At 41.7% G+C, this 21,750-nt stretch overlaps 1 protein-coding gene across 19 annotated transcripts in view; it reads left to right on the top strand.

Annotated features, from left to right (window-relative positions):
* Positions 1–21,750, top strand: part of DAB1 (DAB adaptor protein 1) — a 402,811-nt gene that overhangs the window by 281,117 nt on the left and 99,944 nt on the right. For 16 of the 19 annotated variants that reach the window (XM_084527899.1, XM_084527898.1, XM_084527895.1 and 13 more), the window contains one exon: positions 16,161–16,360. In XM_084527899.1, coding sequence (XP_084384025.1) covers positions 16,294–16,360 — 67 coding nt within the window. In that variant the 5' untranslated portion in view covers positions 16,161–16,293. Of the gene's footprint in view, positions 1–10,007; positions 10,092–16,160; positions 16,361–21,750 lie in introns of all 19 variants that reach the window. The other 3 variants (XM_084527896.1, XM_084527888.1, XM_084527893.1) reach the window with 1 other exon arrangement.

Here is a 21,750-nt window from a genome sequence, read left to right as displayed (position 1 = left end):
TGCAAGACTTTTTGTTTCTATGGTATCATGTAGGTACATTGCACTAAATAGTGTGGGTTCTGTATTCAAGTTTTAAGAAAGATACGCTGTGTTGGGCAAATACAGATTTCTTGATGTCCATCGGTTGCGGATCTCCGTGAAGGAGGTTGCTGGCTTACAAGTAAGGTCCTATTTATGATCCTTTTAATGCAAGCGTGTAACTTTTTAGAACAAAACATAAAAGATTTGTAAAGCTAGGTTGATATTTGAGATGAGTATTCTGAATCCTTTAAGGAAATTCCTAAATGGCGTCTACCTCTGTGACTAACACTTTGACGCTTACAAATGGGCCCTTGACTTTTTATATTTCCGTGGATATGACCTGCCTGTCCTGGGCTGTGAAAAATCTGGAATTTGAAGCTGGACTCCATCTGTGCATGCAAAAAAAGAAAGGGAAAAAAAATTATTCATGTATATTTAGTACTTCACTACGAATACCACTTATGTTATAAGATAGTACCCATCTGTGATGTTAGTAACCACTCCTAATATAGTTATTAGTTTATTAAATTACATGATATTTTTAAGTTAATAGAACATGAGAAATGACTTGAATTCAAGAGTGGTTGTGAGTTATAGACCTTATGTAAAAATCTTCTGGAGATGATGGAAAGACTCCCAGGAAAATGCGTTGGCTTTCGATGTGGCTGGATATTATTCCCTCGTACCAAATGCTGTGCTGGTGCCGCCTCTATCTATGCACGAGCTGTGTGGTAAGCACGGGGCTCAGGGTTTGTCAAGTATCCTGCTAGGTGCTTAAACAAGATGAGCTAAGTTCTTGGTGGGGATTTTATTTCCTCTTCAATTGGAGGAGCAGGTTTCGTCACCGACGCCAGAGTGTGGAGTGTTTCAACAGGTTTTGAATGTGCTCAACTTGCCTCGTTGTACGTGGAGCCGCTCGTGTTTACCTCCTGTACTTGCCCAAGGCGAGGTTTGAGTGCTCCCAAGTTTTGTGAAGAGACTGTTCAGAAAGTTGACTGCATACACTCTGCCTGTGCTTAGTGGTAATCACTGGGAAAGTGCTAAGAAAGCTGAATTTCCATCCTGTTCTGTCACTGTTTGGTGGGAGCTGCTGAGTCATTTTTGCATTAGGTAAAAAGGAAGCTGGAAGGCTGAATTGACTTCTGTCTTAACAAATACAGGCATGCTGATCAGCAGACATTGTCAGATTATATGTGAAATCAAGACTGGTGCTTTCCCAAGGAGAATATGGATTTCTATATGGACCGTTTTACAGTCCAATACCAGACTTTATTAAATATTAAGAAGTGTTTTATAATCAAAATTAAAGCACTGTATTGATAACCTTTTAAGCAATAATCAGTTTGACTTGTCTTAAATGGTCCAGATTTCCATTTTAACATCTAGTGATGAAGTAGAAAGGCTGTACAAATGCTTGGTACTTTAATTAATGGGGGCAATATTAAGCTTTGCAAGTCCTCTGGAGCTTTTGTCTCTGTTGGAGCATTCTCTGTGCTGTGAATCTTCCCTAATAGTTCAAGCAAATGAACTAAAATAGCCTTTGGGCTATTTTGTTGCACTGTGTTGTTGGAAAAAAATTAATCCTGTGCCATTTTACATTTGCTGTCTGTGAATCAAACTGTGAAAGCTAATTTAAAAACTTTCACACTTGGCTTGAATGAGGACTGTCAGTGCTCAGAGAATGTTAAATTGAACGCAATTAGCTCGAAGTGAGCTAGCTTGGATATACCCATCAGCCTCAGAGTGCACAGCCTTAATGACTGCTCTGATAAACTAACACAGAGGTTACAGGAAAGAGTTCAAAGGCACTAAGTTGCTGCTAAAAACTTGCTACGTATCTAATAGACTAGGGTTTGAAACCAAAACACAGAGGGGCAGGGAGGTTGCGAGCTGGGAAGCTGGATGCAGGACCATGCTGCATCGGTGAAACAACTGAGGGACCTGCTCAAAAATGTTAAAGCTGCTGTTTTTATTTCTTTCATCTACTTTTCCTTTCATTTTCCTTTCTTTTTTTTTTTTTTTTTCCTTTTTTTCCCCGAGTTTTCCCCTTCCTATGTGGGCAGCACAAGTTGGGCAGCTATATTTTTGCTACATTTTTGGTTCATGAACCCCACCGTAGGCACCATTCCCATCTAATATATTTACAGGGGGTGGCGTACAGTCAAAAACTTCCATTAATTCTTCTTGCATGAATTTTGTGTGCATGAGTGCATACGTTTATGGGTGGATTTGTACATATGTGCGCGCTATTAGTGCGTGCAGTGTTACAGCACATATAGGAATTCAGAAAGAATCTCTGAAGATGTTTCATTATGCATGTAAATATATTCAGCAGAAGACTTAAAAATAACTTTAATGGGGGGAAAAAAAGAAAAATTATGCCATTTGATATGAGGGATCTATTTTGAACAGTAGTGTATGCACAGTCTGTTTTCTGCCTTTCCTTTCTTGAAATTGTTGCCTGAAATATTATGGTGGAATGCAAAGGCTTTGCTTTAGCTTTGATTTGCCTTTTTGCTGAATGCTGTCAGGATATTTTTAAATAGAGAGTAAAATTGGAGCTTGGTAAAAAAAAAAAAAAAAAAAGAAAAAGAAAAAAAAACAAATATTTGGCACTGAGTTTCTGTAGAAATGGCAGTCGGGATATGACTTTGGGCTCATAAGTAAAATTAGATAAAATCACACATCTTAATGATGATTTTAAAATATATCTAAAACTATGTAAATGTAATTTTTGCCTTGATTTGGGTAGTTATGTGGGCAGCAGGGGGGATGGTTTGTAACAGCCATATACATATAAAGCCGTGAATGAACTTTTTCAATCTGTTTATCCAAATGTTCTCTAATGGATAAGAATAGAATCAAATAACTGCACGTGTAAAAATCTGGGAGTTAATTATTGAGCTTCGTACAGATTTGTTCATCAGATAATATTCTGAATGCTCAGAACTGCCTCGTGGTTTGGTTGTTTGCTGCCAAACGACAAGGCCTGTGTACGTGTGGTTGCTTGTACTTCAATGCCACTTGTTCATCACATGCACCTCAGCCCCGATAGGAAGGTGAAGATTTGCTGGGATGGGGAAAAGGCTTTTATTAGTATCAAATGTTGGCTTTGAGAAGGTGTCCAACCCCTTAAAGCATTTGCTACCAGTATGACGTTTTCTTAACTCATGAACAACTTTTTGAAGATTTCTGTGAAGGTTTTTGTGGATGTGTCAGTTCTTTTCCTTGCAGTGTTTCCAAGCCATTCAGCTCTGGCAGGAGAGAGTCCCCGGCCTCATGGTGCTGACTCCCGTGCAGGTCCTTCCTTCAGCTTCTTCATCTATTTTTCCAACTGGAGCTCCATGGCAGAGTAAGGCTTCCATCACACTGGGACATCTCTCCTGTGGGCCTCAAGGCATGCGTTCCCTTCTGCTTCTCAGTGTGTCCTGGTGCTGGGTAGGCAAAGCAGCAGACTTCTGTGCCCTGCTGTGGCATTTGCTAGGATCAACCCCAGCGGGTTGTTTTGCTGTAGCGTGGGGACCAGCACCCCGCTGCTCTGCCCTCCTGCCAGTGCTGGATCCGGCATCGCTGCCGTGCTCTGCTGTGTGACGTGGTGGCAGAGAGTGCTGCCAGCCCACGATGTTGCCTCAGTGGTGGAGAGGAACCAGGGAAATCAGATGCTTTTTGGCTTGGCTGAATGTCACAGTTGGTAAGGAAAGCCCTTGACTCAAAGATGGACCGCTGTGCCTTTGTGCATGCTGTTTGTTTTGCTACCAAAGTAGTCAACTGCTCATAATAATGGGAGCTCTGTGAGCGTTCAGGGCCTCAGCGCTTTTTTTTTTTTTAAAGTACTTTTTGATACTGCTTTGAAACAAACGGACCAGAAAGTTACAGTTACAAGCAGACCTCCTGTTTTCTTTCCTGTCCTTCTCTTCCAGCCTCATGCTGTGAGGTGGTCATTGCTGCTGGATCCTCATCTTGTATTGCTAAGTAACTTTTTTTAGGAGTAGTTGCTGAAAGATTGCAGCTTGCAAGCAGAATTCAAGAAGACGCTGCAATATGGTTGTCGTACACCCAGGCTGCCTCTTCTTACTGTATGTTATTATACACATAACGTGTAAATTACTGTCGAAGATTTGAGTACATCAGTAAAGAAACACTGAATTTAACATTGTTGAGATGGAAGAGAATGGAATGCAAAGTTGTGTTTGAACTGAATAAAGAAAACTTGCCTTCTGAGCAAGGTAGGAGGAGGAAGGGACGATCTCATGCCTCAGGGCAGCAGAATGTGGTCCTGAAGATTGAATTTATCACTGCTTCTGCTCTGTGACATGGAAGATATACTTAGATTTGGTAAAGTTATAAGAAACTAAATAGAGAGCTCAAAATGGGTAATGTCAGGCAACCTTAGCAAGAGATGATGCTACCAAGCCCAATATAATTAAACCAAAATACCCTACCAGTAACCAAAATGCCTATCTATATAAAAAAGCTCCTCAAAAATAACAAAAAAGATTGTAATATCTTTTTGTTTGGGAGATATATTATTTTTTGACTAGAATTTTGTCGTTGCGTTTTAGTCTACTATAATTTGCATTTCTTTGAATGGATTTCTTGAATTGATCCATTACATATCATAAATTACACTTGCTGCTGACTTTATACTTCTAATTTATAAGTACTTAAAGTGTCTTCTGCCACTGCAGTTGGAAGTAAATTCAGAAAACCCCTACAAGCTTGGATTGCAAGCAAAAGCAGCAGTATTTTTAGACAGAGACCAAAACTTTTTGTTGCTGATCTGATACCATGTCAGTAATATTTTTTGACTGACTTTATTGCCAGGCATTAATCTATACTGTTATTATTGTGAGTGTAGTGATTTATCCGCTGTTCTTTCTGTGATTTTTGGAAAAAGGATATCTAAAGATGGGATCTGGTATGGATGTTTCAACAACCAAACAAACAAAACCCCCACCCCCTGCTCTTTTTTAAAATTAAAGAATATGATGCATCTTGGGCTTCTTAAAATCTAATTAGGATGAAGAATTTTCTGCAGATGAATCCGTGTAAGGGCTTTGCAAGAGGAGGGCAATCAAGTAGGGATAATTAGAGTTCCTATTTAAATATGCAGAAAGCAAAAAGCGTATCTGGAAAAGCAGAGTGAAGTTATATCAGCGTAAGACTAATGTAAGAATGATTTGTAAGCAATAAAATCACATCTCCCTGACTTTGTAAGTACAAAATAATAAGCAATATGGAATAATGGAGGCTGTAATAGTCTGGGTTATAAACCTAGCGATACGCTCTTTCCCCATTAGATTTTACCAAAAGGGGTTAGATTGGCTTAACACTGATAGTGGTTGAGCTAAGTGAGGATTACAGGTATCTGAAACGTGTGGGCAGTGAGGGAGGAGAGTAATTGCTGAAGATAATCTTCCAGTGGTTAGCTCGGAATAATGGCACCAAGTTGGTGGGACACTGGTCTAACTTCTGCTCCGCCTGAATGTGTGAAAGCTTCTGGAGGAAGGAGATGCAAGTCATATACGTGAGTTGTTTAAAAAGGTTTGATGAAGAATGTGCTGTTTAGAACAAACCCTCCTTGGTAGGGAATTGGGTAGGATGGTCTTCAAGTTCTTAATCATCTCTGATTCCTGCAACTCTGTCATTATTTTCATTAATTAACTTCAGTGGGTAACACAAACATTGCGCGTCTTCCAAAACTAATATTATTGCCGCCTGCTATTTAGTTGTGGAAGTGAAAACAAAACAAACCAAAATGTTAAAGTCAGACACAGGCTATAACTTCACTGAGCACTTGCTTATCCCAACAGCTCTAACTGGATGCTGAGTGCAGTCTCACATTGCAGTAGGTGTTCTTCACCTTTCGGCTTTAAGCTCAGCTGCTGAACCTGCAAAGGTTTTCATTGTAGCAGTCCTTATTTAAGAGTAAATAATATTACCCCAGAACATAACGTATGTCGTTTGAAGTGTTTTTAGGTGTTTTAGGAGAGCAGTATACAAGGTTGGTCAAAATCTTACCTATTTCTAATTGATTTTCTTTTCTGTACTGAAATGCTCTCATTTGATGGTTAATCCTGATTGCTCTCTCAGTTTACGGTTCTTGTTGAGACTGTGTGATCAAAGACACTTTAACACAACATCTCAGATCTCCACTGCAAACAGGAAGCCCTCTGTTTGCTTCTGTGTGACTTTCATCTCATTTGTGTACTCACTGAAACCAGGGGCACCACTGCAAGGTCAGGCTTGGGTGCGTGTTCAAGTGTTCGCCTGGCGTTACGGATACGTACTGCTTTGCAGAACCAAGCTCGTAAATGAGGGGCTGTGTGCTACCTCCCTCTAAAATATGGCTTGGTTTCTGGTGTGCCAGTAACTTCTGTTGGGGGTACTGGAGCCGAAATAATTTCTCACTGTGTGCTGTTGCACAGTGCTTTGAAACCCAGGCTGTGTTGTTGATTCGTACTGTGATTCTGCAGAAATTTGGATTGAGTGCAGATACACAAAAGATGTACAAAAAAAATGAGGGTGAATGCATGGTTTCAGTCTGAGAAGCTAATATGTGAAGAGTTCAAATCTTCGATATGGATAAAATTCAGATTAGTTCGCTTAACGGTTCACCTGGCCCTAATGATACCTAAATTTAGAACTTGCAAGCATCACTGGCCTGTAATCAGAATATGTTTTACCCTGCATAAAGTAGAATTACGTTAGTCAATTCGTGTTAGCCAAGTCTGAGTTCTGTGTCTGGTTGGATTTAGTTGCACTCTGCTGATGACAGAGCTCTGTTTGGCTTTCTGTTTGACCTGGATGTGTGCACCTTCCTCAGTCCTGCCAATCTTACAGTGCTCAATGTGCTCCCGTTACTGAAAACCCAAGATCCATAGACCTTTATTAGATTACAGAGTGTATTTCTTGTACCTGTAATATTTACCTTTGGGCATTAGGATTTTTCTTCCTGGGAAATAAACCAGTACAGGATTTTGTGTGAGCTTTACTCTAACCTCGCTGAAAACTCCTGAAAGAAGAAATGTAGGGGACAAGAAGACATCCGGGTATATCTTCATGGGAAAGTCTTTAAAGGAAAAAAAATATAGTGAACATATCTGTCTCTCTCTTTTTTTTTTTTTTCTTTTTTTTTTTTCCCCCAGTTAAGGAGTATATTCCTTGTAAGTAATTACATGGAAGCCTTTTAATAAAAAGAAGATCCCACCCATGCTATGGCCGAATAAATGTGCTTTCTATAGCAGTCTGTCCCTTCTCTCTGTATTAATTCCAGAGGACTGCTCTAAACTGACATAAAGCTTTTTCATCGTGGACTCGATTTTGTTGGTATGCAAAGAGGGAGGGTAAGCCCAGCATCCTGCCTTTCATCCTCCTGGATGAGGATTAAGCCTGATCACAGCTGCAGAATAATGCAGATCCTAGCTGCTGGGCTGGAGGGGCAGGGGCGAGCGGCGCGGAGCGAGGGAGGCAGCCTGCCTCTGCCCTCGGAGACACTGTGCTTAGCACAGGAGACACAAGAAGCACGTTCTCACAAATCGTTTTCCTTGACCTAGTGGATCTCCTTGCATTCCAGTTTATGCTCGCTGTCTGCCAGAAGCCTTCTGTGACGTGGCGTGTGCCCTCCCTTACTGCAGGATACAGCACAGCAGTGTCTTTGCTAGATGAGAGCACTTCTTATTAAATAAAGGCACAGGTTTGCTGTTGCCCCCATCTTCCTTTTTTTTTTAAATAGTTAATTTTCATGCTTTTTTTTTTTTTTCCTTGTATTGAAAGGAATGCATTGAGTTTACCAGTAAAAAAAGCGCGCACGGTTTTTGCACTGCCTGCTGCTTTTCTTGATGATGCATTAGGCAATGGATTCCGAAATGCTGCTGGCTTTCCCAAAAGCTTGCAGATTTTCACCAGTGATTTTTACTGTGTCTCTGTAGATAGCCCATAAATGCCTTGCAGGTCAACAGTTTTTGAAATGGATAAAAGTGTGCTAATTCCTTCAAGGTAAATCAGAGGGATTATGACATCTTGGAAGAAGAAACTGCCAGACGGCTCATGAGCAATACAGCTCGGACTGACCCAGTAGCATCTCTAAAGCTTCCGATAAAATTGCCTGAGGAGTCTGCCAAGAAGCCAGATGCTGCTGCTGGAAAAATACCTTCTGTAGCTTGGCATTTGTCCTGTAATTGCTTCCAAGAGAGAATAAACTGTAGCATGACAGTGGAAGGTGAATGGTTCCTCATGGCATGCTACTTGGGTGATTTTTAAAGATGTTTAGAAAATACGGATGGTTTTGTGGTGTGTTACCACTAAAGGAGGTGTAGTTTACTTGTCTAGCTGCTTAACAGTTCCCCATCCAGAATAACCAAGAACATCTTTTTATGTGTATTTTTTTTCCTGACACTGTAGCCTGTCAGTGGCTTGATTTTTATTTATTTATTTATTTTTCCTTCCAAATAATTCCTTTGGCAGAGTCCCTAACCTGAGCACTTAGCCTTTGGTCCCTTGAGTGCCTGATGGGGTCCCCAGAGGTTTCCAGCTGTATGGGTAGGGCAGAGCGGAGGCTGATGTGTCCCCCCATACAGAATTAGGGCACAGAAATCAACAGGCCCCCCTACTTCCAAGGGTTACATTGCTGGCTGTGGGCTTCATTTTTTTTGTTTTTCCCTTGGTATATTTTCCAGCAGTGGGAAATGCTGTATGTTATTATTTAGAAACACAGCTGAACATTGCCCTTGAACAGAAAATGCTTAGAGCCTGACTTCCTATGGGGCTGCTTCTTCACTTGTTATTTTGGTTAACATTCCTGCTGACACAAGGGAGGTGTTTGGGGAGCTGTATGCAAGGTACTTGGATACGAGGCGCTGCGAGCACCAACATGATAAGAGCAGAAAACTGAATTCAAGGAAGTTATTTGAAATGTCTCTGGTAAAATCTAGCAGCCGTCCTCAAACACTTCTGTTTGGAATCGCTCAGAAGGCTGCCTGACGTCCTCCTCAGCTGGCAGAGGAATCATCTTCATGAGTGATGTTGCAGGTTTGAATACTTGAGGGTTTACATGCAATTGTCAAAAGTATTTCTGTAACTAAAACTCGCTTACTGATATTTTACAGTGCAAATTCATGCTTACAGTCCCAGGAAGCTTTTTGCTTTTCCCCTCTTCTCTTGGCTAGTCGGTGAACTTCAAACCCAGTGACCAGACCTCTACTGGTGTAATTAATAAATCAAAAACCCATTCACAGCAAGGTGAAGCCCGTTGATTAGTTTTCCTAATACTTAACTGTCAGGGAACAGGGGCTGGGTGTTGAAAAATGGCAGTGACTAAAGTTGCTAGCATAGGGGATTTTGTTGTTGACGTGAAGAAGGTTTGTTTTCCTTTGCTGTAATGTTAGGAAGCGTTCAGAAACCAAAGGGCAGGCTGTATAGGTCAACTGATGGGACTGAGAAAACCTGAAGGAAACCTGAAAAAGCTGGTGCAAATCCACCTGCATTTAGAAGGCTGGCATAATGCATTGCTTCAGATTTCACAGGATAGCTTGAGTTGGATCTTGTGGAGGTGTTGGGCTGTATTTTGTTTAAAATCAATGGGAAGGTGAGTCCCAGTTCAGTCTGGCCTGCAATATTAAGAAATTGATATTAAAATAAAAGGCTGAATTGAGACAGTCCCATAAAGGACAGGGGATAAGTAAGTTGCCTTCAACTTACTGTACCCCTTCAAAACCTGCTGAGCTGTCCAGGATATGAGACGTTCAGTTCCATAACTTTTTCTTCAGTTGGAAGGCACAGATTCTGCTTGTGAAGGATTTGCATTGAAATACAAAACGTGTCTCTGACATTGCTGTTACCTTCTCCCTGGTGATGCTCCTGACTGCATACTTCCCCTTTTCCTTCAGCGTGATGATTGCACCACTGTGCTTTAGTAATCATTTAACAGCTCTAATTACAGAAGACTGCGATCCCAACTGTGTACTTTGTCCTTTTTCCCTTCTTAGTCTTCCCTCTGTTTCTTTGCTGTCGAGAGGATCACAAAAGCGCCGTTCTGCTTCGGAAAAATAAACTCCCAAGACCCAGCTTTGGTAACGTACAGATCTGCATTTTCCTATTGCTTTGGAGTTAGAGGCAGTGTGTTTTAGAGCTATAGGGGCCGGTTGGTCTGATGTTGTTTACATCAGTCTTGCCGGCATAACTTCACTGCCCCTAGTGCAGATACACCGGCGTAAAATTGGGGTAACTCCAACTCCATTAAAATCAACGGAGTTACACCAATAGAAATCAGATGTAAGGAGACTGATCATGTGCTGGTGTGGCTTTACTGACAAAAGGGGGGCATTTCTGTGCTCGTGGGGGTCGGATGGCACCAGGCTGTGCTGGTAGCACTCAGGACTTTTGTTTCTTGCTTGCTCTTACCCAATGTCAGCAGAAAGTCGTGTTCTTGTCTGCTTCGGGGCCAGCACCGTGGTGATCTGGGGGGTGAAGAGTCTTGGCAATTCCTCTAGGAAAAGCATTTGCGTGCGTCATTGTCGCTGGGAGCTCAGTTAATCTCTGCAACCCAAGCGACTTGCCCTGCTACCAGGTAACATCCCAGCCCCGCGGGGATCTTAGGTAAGAAACACCCTGTGAGAGCCTGCCAGCAGCACTGTGAGAGGAGTTGTACACCTCGGAGCAGGGAAGTACATGTACAGGAACAACGTGTGCTGTGCTCATCCCCCAGCAGACAGGTTTTCTGCTGCTCGCTCTCGGCTCCCAGGGCTGGAGTTACGCTCCCTGCTTTCCAGGCAAAGGAGGAGGAGCCCGGGTGCCGCTGCCTGATCGCACAGCGCGGGGTGGGACAGGGGCACGCAGTGATTTCAGGGGTCTGCAGTGCTGGGGGTCTGCACCATGGTCATATGAAGTCTTTCAAAAAGACAAATTTCACGTTCAAAGCACTGAAAGAAAGAGTACAGACGTTTTTCCATTGGTCATCCAGCCATTGGCTCAAATCTAGATGCTTTTTCTTTCTTAAAAGTACCTGAATATCTTTCCTCAAAGAAATTGTAAGCTGCCACCACGTCGTTTTTCAGGAATGCCAAGTGGCATACACCTTGAGAGTGTGTTTCACACATTCCTTTACAGCAAAGTCTGTGTCTTCAGCTTCATATTCTTTTTCAAGAACGCTATCCTCTCTAATATAAAATAGAAACTGTAATATTCAGTAGAAGTCTCAGTAATTTTCCATTAAAAATGGTGATGAAGTCAGTTCATGCCTGTGAAAAATGCCTTTTTAATCCAGTCAGCGTTTTCTGTGAGAAGGGAATTCCCAGCACTTCTGGTGAATAATTGGCGAGGTGGAGTGCCGCAGTCGCCGCTACACGGAGTGATTTCCAGGAGGAATTTCGGTAATTATTCCCCCTGTCATTGGAATACTAATAAATATCCTACTTTGGAAATATTTTATAGGTCAGTTTTTGGGCGAGTTGCTCTTCTGGTGGTAAAATAGCCATAGTGGTGCTGTTTGCCCATCTGAGGAATGGGGTAACATGCCTGAAAGATGCCCTGGAGATGGAGCAATGAGGCAGACTGTGAACCACAATGAACTTACTAAAATGGGGTACTGCCCTTTGCTGCATGAAGGTGTTTTCGAAAACAGGCTTCATGTTTCCAGAAGATAAGAGAAGTATTTATAACTGCAGCTAAACCAATAGCAGCCGTATGCAAAGGACAGTTAATTATTGTTATGGTGGTTGAAGAATGAAGGGGGGGTGGTTGTGAAGTATTGTTCTGGTATCTTTCCACAGGCATATAGCATGGACAGCGTAATAACACACATTAATTTTCCATATATTAAGACTGAACACATTGTTACAGACTTTGCTTTAATGAAGTACATACAGAGCCATCTCCCCTCGTTGGCTTTTCTTTTCCTCCTCCTTTTCTCCTCTGTGTCAGTCTCTTCAGCTCCCTGTTTGGCCTCATCGTCCTCGTTTGTATGGGTCTCACTTAAGAAGTCTTGTTGACTGAAGGATTTCGGTGGGTTTTGGACCAGTCTCTTGGGTTGCAATTTTGAATCATTGTGGTGCCCCCCGTGAAAGGTTGAGGCTTTGACACCGAGTGGCTTCCTACAGGACAGTCACCAGCCTTGGCCATGAGGGGAAGCTCTCCGTGTTCAGTGTCTGTAGTCAGAGGCTAAGTTTATGATCAATACCTATCTCTCTGGGAGCCGTCCTTCATGCTTCAACTGCCCTCAGTTTTCCAGGATCACGGCACTTTCTAAATAATTCTGTTACTTATATTTTGCCCTTTTGGTGCTTCAGGCTTTGCTTAACACCAAATCTGCGCGGGGCTGTTCCCTGATGGCTGGTTGTGCTGGATGCTTTGGAGGAAAGAACTCCAAGGCCTCAGGGGTATAAAAGCAAGCGCTGAGGGTGGCAGTACGAGGGGGGTTTGATTTTTGTCATGGTGTGGGAGGTGCCATCCTCCTGTGGAGAACCTCCAAATCCCACTTAGGGGCTGTGGAGAACTTAAACACCTCGGGAATGCCGGGGCTTAGTTACAAATCCTTCCTGCGGCTGCTTTTCCTTTACATAAGCAGATGGAAACCGGTTGTAGGGGAGGGGACTTCTTAAGTTTTGAAGCCCTGGAGGAAATTAATAAATTCAAGTATTTTGAAGCCAGAGGGGAAGCATTATGATCGTCTTGTCTGACCTCCATACCTTGGGCCAGGGGAAGTTGCCTGATGACGCCTTCATGGGCTCGCTCAGGCGTGCTTGAAGAGCCAAATGATCTGACAAATTGTTGGAAATGTCGGTGTACAAACGAGTGGGGGAGGCGGCCGGAGCACGTGATGGATTTCATTGTGCATGGCAAGGTACAACTTGTGCTAATCCCGACTGCAAAGCGAATTTCCCAAACTGCTTCCTCACGAAGGCGTTGGGTCTTACGCTGGTGTAGGAGTAGCAGAGTGCAGGCTTACGGCTTCTCGTGGAATTAAAAGCCAGTTAATTCCAAAATGCGCTGATTGTGTTCCTGCCATATCCACTTACTAAGGGAACAGAAAATGTCAGTATTTTGTTAAAACGAAGAGCTCTGAATCCTCTTTAGGAAAAGCTGAGGCACGCACACAGCATTGCAGTGGCGGGAGCAGTAACGAGGCACACAGGAAGATCATTAGGAGCGGGTACGTGTAAGAGCAGAGATTTTTATTTTCTTTTTAAACGCAGCTAACAAAATTCTGTCTTTGGAGCAGGGAGGAGAAACGTGGCAGAGCTGATCAAAGATAATAGCATCTCATTGATAAAACACATGCCGCGGTACTCGCTGCAGTTGGAAGCCCGTAGTATTTAACAACGGTGACCTAGATTGGAGGAGACAATAAAAGCTGTTGCGGTGAGGAGCAGATTGACTGCCGTTCTCATCTGGGTAATAAACAACTGAAATATGGACAGTGTATGGAAGTTTACTAACGTGGCTTACATAAAGACCTATGCTTTCGGAGGAACTGTCGCTGTAGCAAATTCAGTTTGAACTGTAGCTTGATCTGACAGATGTTTATGTGCTCCTATTACAAAGATCCCTATTACTTTATTCAAGAATCTATGAGCCTGCGAGAGAATGACCTGATTAGGTTTTAAAGTAAATCAATATGTGAACCTGTCCGAAAATAGACATGCATTTATTTTTAAAAATATTACTCAGTGGGATCGCCTCGAGGGAATATAGCCTTCCTATCTCATTTAAAGCTCTCCAGAAGTCATACATTGTTATTTTAAAATATTCAGTGCCATTCAGATGCTACTATTTCAGCTATCGTGTTGGAAGAAGCTGACAACAGGAGATGAAATTCTTGATGCTTTGTACCCAAACACAGTTTTTTAAGACACTAAAACTTGCCTAACTCTTGACCCTGTGGCTATTTAATATTTATTTTTTTTGCTGTTGTTTTGGTTTTATTATAAATGGACCTATTATATATATATGTATATATATATATACATATATTTTTTTTAAGTAGTTCCTGCTGGTGCTTCTTGCAAAGTTATTCAGTTACCCTTTGGGTAAAAATAAATCCAAGTTCTAGAAAAATAAACCGTCAATCCAGCTGTGACTTGAGAGATGCTCAAAGTAAGTGCCATTGAGCTGTAAAGACTGATGCATCCCCACTGTGCTGTAAAACCAAATATTAAATTGGGTTGCGTGCAGGGGGAGGGGACGGGGATGTGGCCTTGTGGGGGACATCTGTTCTCTGCTGTGCTTTCTCTCCCTGTTTGCTGGGGGGATTTCAAGCGTAAGTTAAGAGCAGCTCTGGTGATGGGATGGTTTCCTTTCAGCACAGCAAGGGCGTTCATCTCTGCTGGGTCCCTGCAAGGGTGTCCCATCACCCTGGTGGAGGAGACAGGCCACGCTGCACCTCCCATGGCCGTGGGTCTGGACTTCACTGCCTGTAATCTGTTGATTTTGGGGTCATTGCCTTCCTCTCTTTCTCTCGTTGATCAACCTCCACTTGCTTTTTCCTCTTCTATTGTTTTCTTAACTAATAAGAACGTTAATTGAAGAGCTTTTAGTTTATTCAAGCATTCCAAGAAGGTGTATTTAGCAGGCACTACAGCTTTGGTTTGCAAGTCGTTTTTTTTTTTTCCCCCTTCCTTCCTTTCTGCTGTGCTGTACTTATTCAGGCTCCGTGGAGGAGGAACGGGGAATTTTGTATTTCAGAATCAGTTCAGCAGATTTTGAAAAGCTATCTTTGAATATTCTATAATACGCATACAGATTTGAAGAGCTTATTAAAGAAAACCCCGACACACTTCAGCAATATTAAATCACTTCAGATAGCACATGGCAGTGTAATGTTACTGAAGCATTTTAAAATGTGAAAAGAGCCTGGATTTGAAAGTACTAGTGGCTTTGCAGCCCTTGCTGCGGAAAGTGATTTAAACTGTCCAAATTATTTCAATTTTGGAAGCATAATACTTTCTTAAATTACAGAGAAACGTCATTAGCAAATGTATTTAACTGTAGTTAATCTCTGGCCAGCTAATCAGCTGATATGCTGGGTTAATTTCTATATTAAATGCTTATTTAATAACTGGGCACCTGTTCAGACAGCCCAGATGGACTTCCCAGTAATTGCACTAATAACTGAGAACTTTCTCACAAAAGGAAAGGACAAGAAGGTGACACATGCAGTGAGGGAGCAGTGTGAGAAGGGGCTTCAGAGCAGTGGGGTCCTGCCCTGACCGGGCTGGCCGGAGCAGGCAGCTCACCCTTCAGAGCTGTAAGACTTGGAGTAGTAGTTTGTTCTTTGTTTATTCAGCACTTATTGTTTGCCTTTACAGTGCCTACATCCCCCAGCATTACAGCCTGCCTCCTTCCTGCATGCCCAGCACACTTCTGCAATTACTGCTGCGGCCTTGCAGCCAGCACATTTGTGCATCTGGCCAAGAAATAAATACAGGTTATATAAAGCTGTAACTTGCACCCTAAACCTTACCATCTCTCCCCTCGTAAGCAGTCCCATCACATTTGAATCTCGTGAAAACGGCAAAGTTTAATTAAATTTTTTTGAGGATGCATATTTGCACATATATTTGCAGGAAAAAATGTTGGATGGGTGCTAAGAATGACAGCTTTGTTACACAGAGGCAGATCCTTTTCTGCCTGGAACATGCACGTTATCATAAGCAAGAGACGTGGCGAAGTATCATGTTCTCAGTATGGGTAAAGAATACATTTTTCATTTGTCTTCGTTCAAGTAATAGAATGAAAACAGTTGAAAGAGCGTTTGAGGAGCAAGGAACTGAATTTAAGGTTTTTATGTTTTTACCTTGTTGCATAGAAGAACTGCATCCTTGCGGAGTGTTTTGCTGTTCATGACATTGCCAGGTACTCCCCAGCTTGTAATCCTTGGCCTCCAGCTGCTGGTTCAGAAGTACAGGTCTTCTGTGCGCCTCGTGTGGCATATCTAGTCCTTGGAGACATCTCAGATATGCCAAAACATCTCCAATGGGAGTGGATGCGTGTGTTTCATCAAATACAGTTGCAGGCAATAGAATCAGGGGTTCTCTGTCTGTAGACAGCGAATTTCATAGGTTTCTTCCCCAGTAACATCCCTCCACACCCTTCCATGTTTTAAACTCATAAAATGACTTACTTTTTGTTTGTTTCTTTCACAGCACACAAAAGGAGCGAATGAGATGAACTGTTTGGGTTATAGAATCTGAAAGGCTAAATTATTTTCTTGGCGAGACGTTCTAAATGAGCCTGACCGAGATACTGGATCTGTGTGAAGAGGACTAAGGATATAGGATGTCAACTGAGACAGAACTTCAAGTGGCTGTTAAAACCAGCACAAAGAAAGACTCCAAAAAGAAAGGTAGTGACTAATTTCTCTGTATTATTACACATTTTCTACTCTAATCAGCTCTTCTATCAACCACCTTTTATGCTTCTATGATTCTTCTGTTGTCTATGCACTCAATGAAAGTAAAATTTGTTAAGTCTAGTGGAAGTCTTGCCTGGTCAGGGAACATGGGATTTGATTCTCTGACACGATACATTATTTAGATGTATTTTAAATGTAAGAGGGAACTTCTGTATTTCCCTTCAATAATTTTTACTTTGTTGCAGTTGTTTCAAAATGAAAACACACTTTAAAAATTACTTTTAGCAAAAGATAGCTGTTTTCTCTGATGATAAATATTTTCTTCTAAAGGCTTTGTTTCTGTTTCATTTTGGAACTTACCAGAGCTTAAATGCACTTTCTGTTGCTGAAGATTGAATCTTGCTGACATTTTGTGAAGCTACAGAGAGCTCTTTAACTGTCTGTAGGGAGATTAACTGTAATCTAGTAAAGGAAATAGAAACAAGGAGGAGGAAAATCCAGAGAAATAAGGAGAAGCTCTGAATAAATGCATGGCTAGATGATTTCAGATTTATAATTACAAGTTTGCATCAGATTGTAGCGCAGTTCTTTGGGCAGATAAGCATGAGAAATGTAATTCTGTGAGCTGGTGCTTCTTGAGTAGGAGTTCTGTTAGATTTTGGTAGGGATGGTTTTTTCTTACATTTCTGTGGATGTTTTTTATTGCTTGTGTTTTCAAATGCCATTGAACTTGGAAACCAAAACCTTGAACTCTTGTGGTAATTTATGTTGTTCATTGTAGCTGTCTGTGGTATTTTAAACCTACAGAGATAATGAAGTTGAGATTGAAGCTGAATTTAATATATATTACTCAAACTAAAAGGAAAAGTAGTAAAACAGCAAAAAGAACCCTTAAAAGCCCTTTAGACCCTCATGTGAGCCTTTCAATTCATCATTCTGTTTCTTTTTGCTCATACATAATTTAACCATTTCCTTCTGAGGATTTTGCATGTTTTTCTAGATGAGGATTTTGCTCGCTTTCACTCATATTTATGTGTGTGTTGCAAATGGTACTCTGTGTGTATTGCAAATCATACTTTGCTAGGTACCTGATAATAACCTGTTCATCTTCTGGGTAGACATACCTTTTACTGTGGTCATTCTACCAACCTGCTAATTAAGTCATTGTGATTGCTATAGCTTTTGTATCAGAGATCTTCACATTAGGTTTTTGTAAAAGCCACAGCAATTAAACATTTTAAGCACATATTTGGGAGGATGGTTTAGTGTCCTTATTGCTGCTCTAGGCCTAAACTCACAAGGAAGAAATGGTTCATTTGAGATAAAAAGGAGGCTGTGCCAAAATAGGGGAACTTTGATGTAAATGGGAATGTGATCTGAGAGAGATGCTCATCAAGGCAAGTAAAGAAAGTAAAGCTGGATATACGAGCAGCATTTTGGGGCAGGCAGGCAAACTCAAAAATCTCAGTTCTTTGCAATACAGATAACATCTTTTTGATGTCTGTCTTCTGTGTTTATTTCTTCTGCTGGAGGGTGATACTTCTGAAAACGGCAAACAACTGTTTTAGAAACTTGCTGTTTGTTAATAAAATATTCAATATACGTCTTCTAAAAACACCGTCATAAATCATAATAACTGAATGCTGCTCTGCACAAAATCTGATTCTAGCCCCCAAATGGAAATTCTGAGAATTACCTTCACTGCTGAGAAAAAGTATAAAATATGTCCTGTGGCAGCGATCAGAGCTCTGTGCAGCACGTAGAAGCAGCTGAGGAACTGGAAGGGACAGTGTGCAGCAGCAGCACATCTCCAGAATTAATCGTGTTCTGTATTGTGCGTGCATGTCCGATCTCATCCAGCCATCCGAAAGCCTCGTGGTACGGTGATTGCTTTAGACAGACAAGGTATACAGTTCAGACAGTGTTTGTTATTCAAATCCCATGTAGTGAAAAGTCAAAAGAAACTCAGTGTGCTCATTTACTCGTGGCTGGATTGTATATATTTGTGTATATTTCAACAAATGAGCCTTCCTCTGTATAGTAGGGGTGATGGACATGTGGAAAAGCATGAAGCTTTTTTCCAAGTTCATTAACAGCAAGCACTGGCAGGTAGCAAGTACAAACATGAAGTTTCTAATGTTTCTAATCAATGAGTTTGATTATTCAATGGAACTGAGTATTCCCAAGAAATTAGCCCTTGCTTTATAAAGAGAAATTTCAGCTCTCATGTATTTCCAGAGAGTCAGGTTTCGTACCTCTGCAAGAGCCACGCAACCACGTCCATACAGCAGTGGGGAGGGAAGTTTGATAGTAGCTTCCTAACAGGGTGACTGTCCTGCAGATCTGTCCCATGCTGAAGATCTGGGGTGACTGAAAGGGAATAAGGCTTGCTGTAGAGTTAGACCCTGGGACAGCATCCTCCTGGATCACAGCAGAGTATAGCATCAGTTAAATCTGTAAATCTCTGTACAGCTGTATGAGGATATATTAAGGTACTGTTTCTTACTTGAAGTGTTGAGATAATACGAAGCCTAATTCCTAGGATTTGTTAGGTATGTGAGTATCAAACATGATAAAATGTTAGATAAATGTAAACTGCTATTGCTACTGTAAGTACAGTGGGCAAAAAGGAAATGGTTATTCAGGTATGTGATCAGTGCATTTGTGATGTAGTGCCTATCGAGAGGTAAAGACACTGTAAGACCATTAATCAAACAATTTTATAGTCTGGACAGCTTAAAGGAAAAGTCTGGAAGGAGTTGTGTGATATTTAGTGGTGGCAGAAGCACCATCCTGCTGCTGGGGTGGGCTAACTCCTGGCAGCAGGGTGGGGTGTGCCTGAAATTCTTCTATGGTTGCTTTTAATGGCCTTTAGGTGGTATCACATTGATTGCTGCAGCAGTGGAGAATGTGCCAGATCATATTTGTGCTGTGTATGGCCACTTAAAAGAAGAAAAAAGTTACAGCATGTGCCCTTCACTATTTCCTCTTCCCAGAAAACGAAAATGGTGCTTGGTCTGCTGGCTTCTTCAGTAGCTGCAGGTTAGATACAAGTAAACTTCCTCATGCAAGCTCTTAATGAATTCAACTTTTGGTGTAATAATTATTTGGTGTTCATTGAGAATTTGTGACTTGCAGCACTCAGATGTATCGCTTTATGTGGTGGTGGGAAACACAGACACGTACCCTACCTATCTAAGAACAAAGGCTTCTGGTGACAGGGACGTGGTTGGATTGCTGCTGCAGGTGGAGCACATGACATTAACGCTCCTGTGCAGTCACAGATTTTATAGGATCTTACTTTTAGAACAATTATCCCTTTCTGCAGTCATATGTAAAGGAATTCTCTTACAAGAGATTATTTAAAACATTTCTCATTAGGCACAACGTTTTTACAGCCACAGGCTTTACAGTCCTTCGTGTAGCTTTGGTCTCTCTCTGTTATCACCAGAGCTGGTTGGTAAGACAATGTTGTTATGAGAGTTACTGGAAGGATTATCACTAAAGTTAGAACAAAAACCTATATATGAAATCCTCTCACCTGTTTAAGTAAAATCAGGGCTGCAAAACTCTAATGTGTACTGTAGGTAAGTTCAATACTCACACGATAACATCAAATTGTAATTTCCAGTGTTAATGCTATCACCATGCATAATCTCAAAAATAGGCTGCTAAAAGCCCAGTGCTAATTTGGCCTTTTATTCAGCCAATATTGATCTGATGGGTAAATACTGCAGAGTTGGATGGGATCTTCTGGAAAGGGACCTGGTCATGCTCCAGGGACACGGCAGGAATTTGAACTGACTTGAAGAGGTGAGCCAAGCTGCTGCTTTCCTTCTGAATTGCTGCTTTGTACTCCTTGTACTGTCACAGTGCTCAACAACTCAGGAGCTGTGTTTCGCTGTGACCTCCACGGCCCTCCTTTCTACACTTCACACCACCTTATGAGCTTACAGCTCAGTAGCTGTTACTAGAGGAGCCTATATTTCTGCAGCCCTGACCTCCAGCACTAATCTTTGTGCCACTCTTGTCTGATATCTCCCAGCAAATCCATGTTGTTACTCCTGTTTGTGAGAACTTGCTCGAAGTCTAAAAGTTGTCCTGAAGAGTTACCGTGCTGGTTTGTACAATGAAATGACACAAAATTCTCAGGAGTTCTATTCTAGGACTTTCTTGGTGATTTTTTTTTTTGTGTGATTTTGCCAACAATCATGGGTTCTTTAAGAACAGTGTAAAGAATTAATTACAAATAGACTTTACATTAATTACAAATAGCACTGTTAAAGGCTGGTTGTTTTCCACTTGTTTATGTCGTCTGGTTCATTTAGAGGTGAATAAATATTACATGTTTGTAGCATTTAAGATAGGAAATCGGAAGTTTTTATTAGCCAGAGCTGTTAGAAACATAAACCGTTATTGCCTTTTAGTACGTGAGGGGGGGAAAGGCACTTTATAAACATGTATGGATTAATGAATCAAATTGAAAACAGATTTCCCTAAGCCTATTGGAATTAAAATTGATTTAGAAACCTCCTTGGGGGAAATGAGCTGCATTGGTGGTGGATCCACACTGATCCACCTTGGAAAATCCCCTCTTTTAAAATCTAACAAGAAACCTGAAATGAAAGGTTTGTAAAGAAGCGAGCCAGGCTATCAAATTTGAATGCAGATCTGCTTCTGCTTGTGGGAAGCCAGGAAGCTTTTCTAGGGATTTGATTTCTTCCTCTTGCACTTAAATTCTGTAATTATTCTATTTGAGGCTTAGGGTTTATTTATTTATTTGTGAAATCAACTCTTGTCAATCCCCTACGTGGAGGCTGTATCTGTAGTAAGACTTGATTCAGTTTCCAAAATGGCAGGGACTTCCGAAAACAGAAGCAAGACACGGAAAATAACTCAGGCGTCTTGACAATCATCCTAACAATCTTTGATGCTAAGGATCCCCGTGGGCAAAATTCCCATTATTTAATAGGTTTCCACTGCAGTGCATGGAAAGCACGTGGCGTCCGGCAACAGATTTTGCAGCAGGCATGAAGACAAGTTGGGGATTGCCTTAACCAGCCCGTAAAACGTGAAAGTTAGAGGGGCTGTGAGGCACTGCAGCTCTACCAGAGCTAGGTGCCTTCTTCCAGGCAGGACTCGGGCACCTTTGATTTAACTGAAGGAAAAGGCAAGTTCCGCAGCTGTGCTTCAGCAGGGAAAGAGCGAGTGGACTTCGCTCAGGGCACTTCCCAAAGCCAGGTAGGGAATCCTGCTTGCCCCAGGAGGAACAGAGGATGCTGCCTGCCAGTGCTTGGTGCTGACAGATGTGAGTTTGGTCCTCTTGGGACCAGGATTGCAAAGAGCATAAGCGTCCTACTTTGTGTGTGCCCACTAATTAA

Source organism: Aythya ferina, assembly GCF_964211825.1.
Source record: "Aythya ferina genome assembly, chromosome: 8".
Taxonomy (NCBI): domain Eukaryota; kingdom Metazoa; phylum Chordata; class Aves; order Anseriformes; family Anatidae; genus Aythya; species Aythya ferina.
This window is presented reverse-complemented; position numbering and strand designations above follow the sequence as displayed.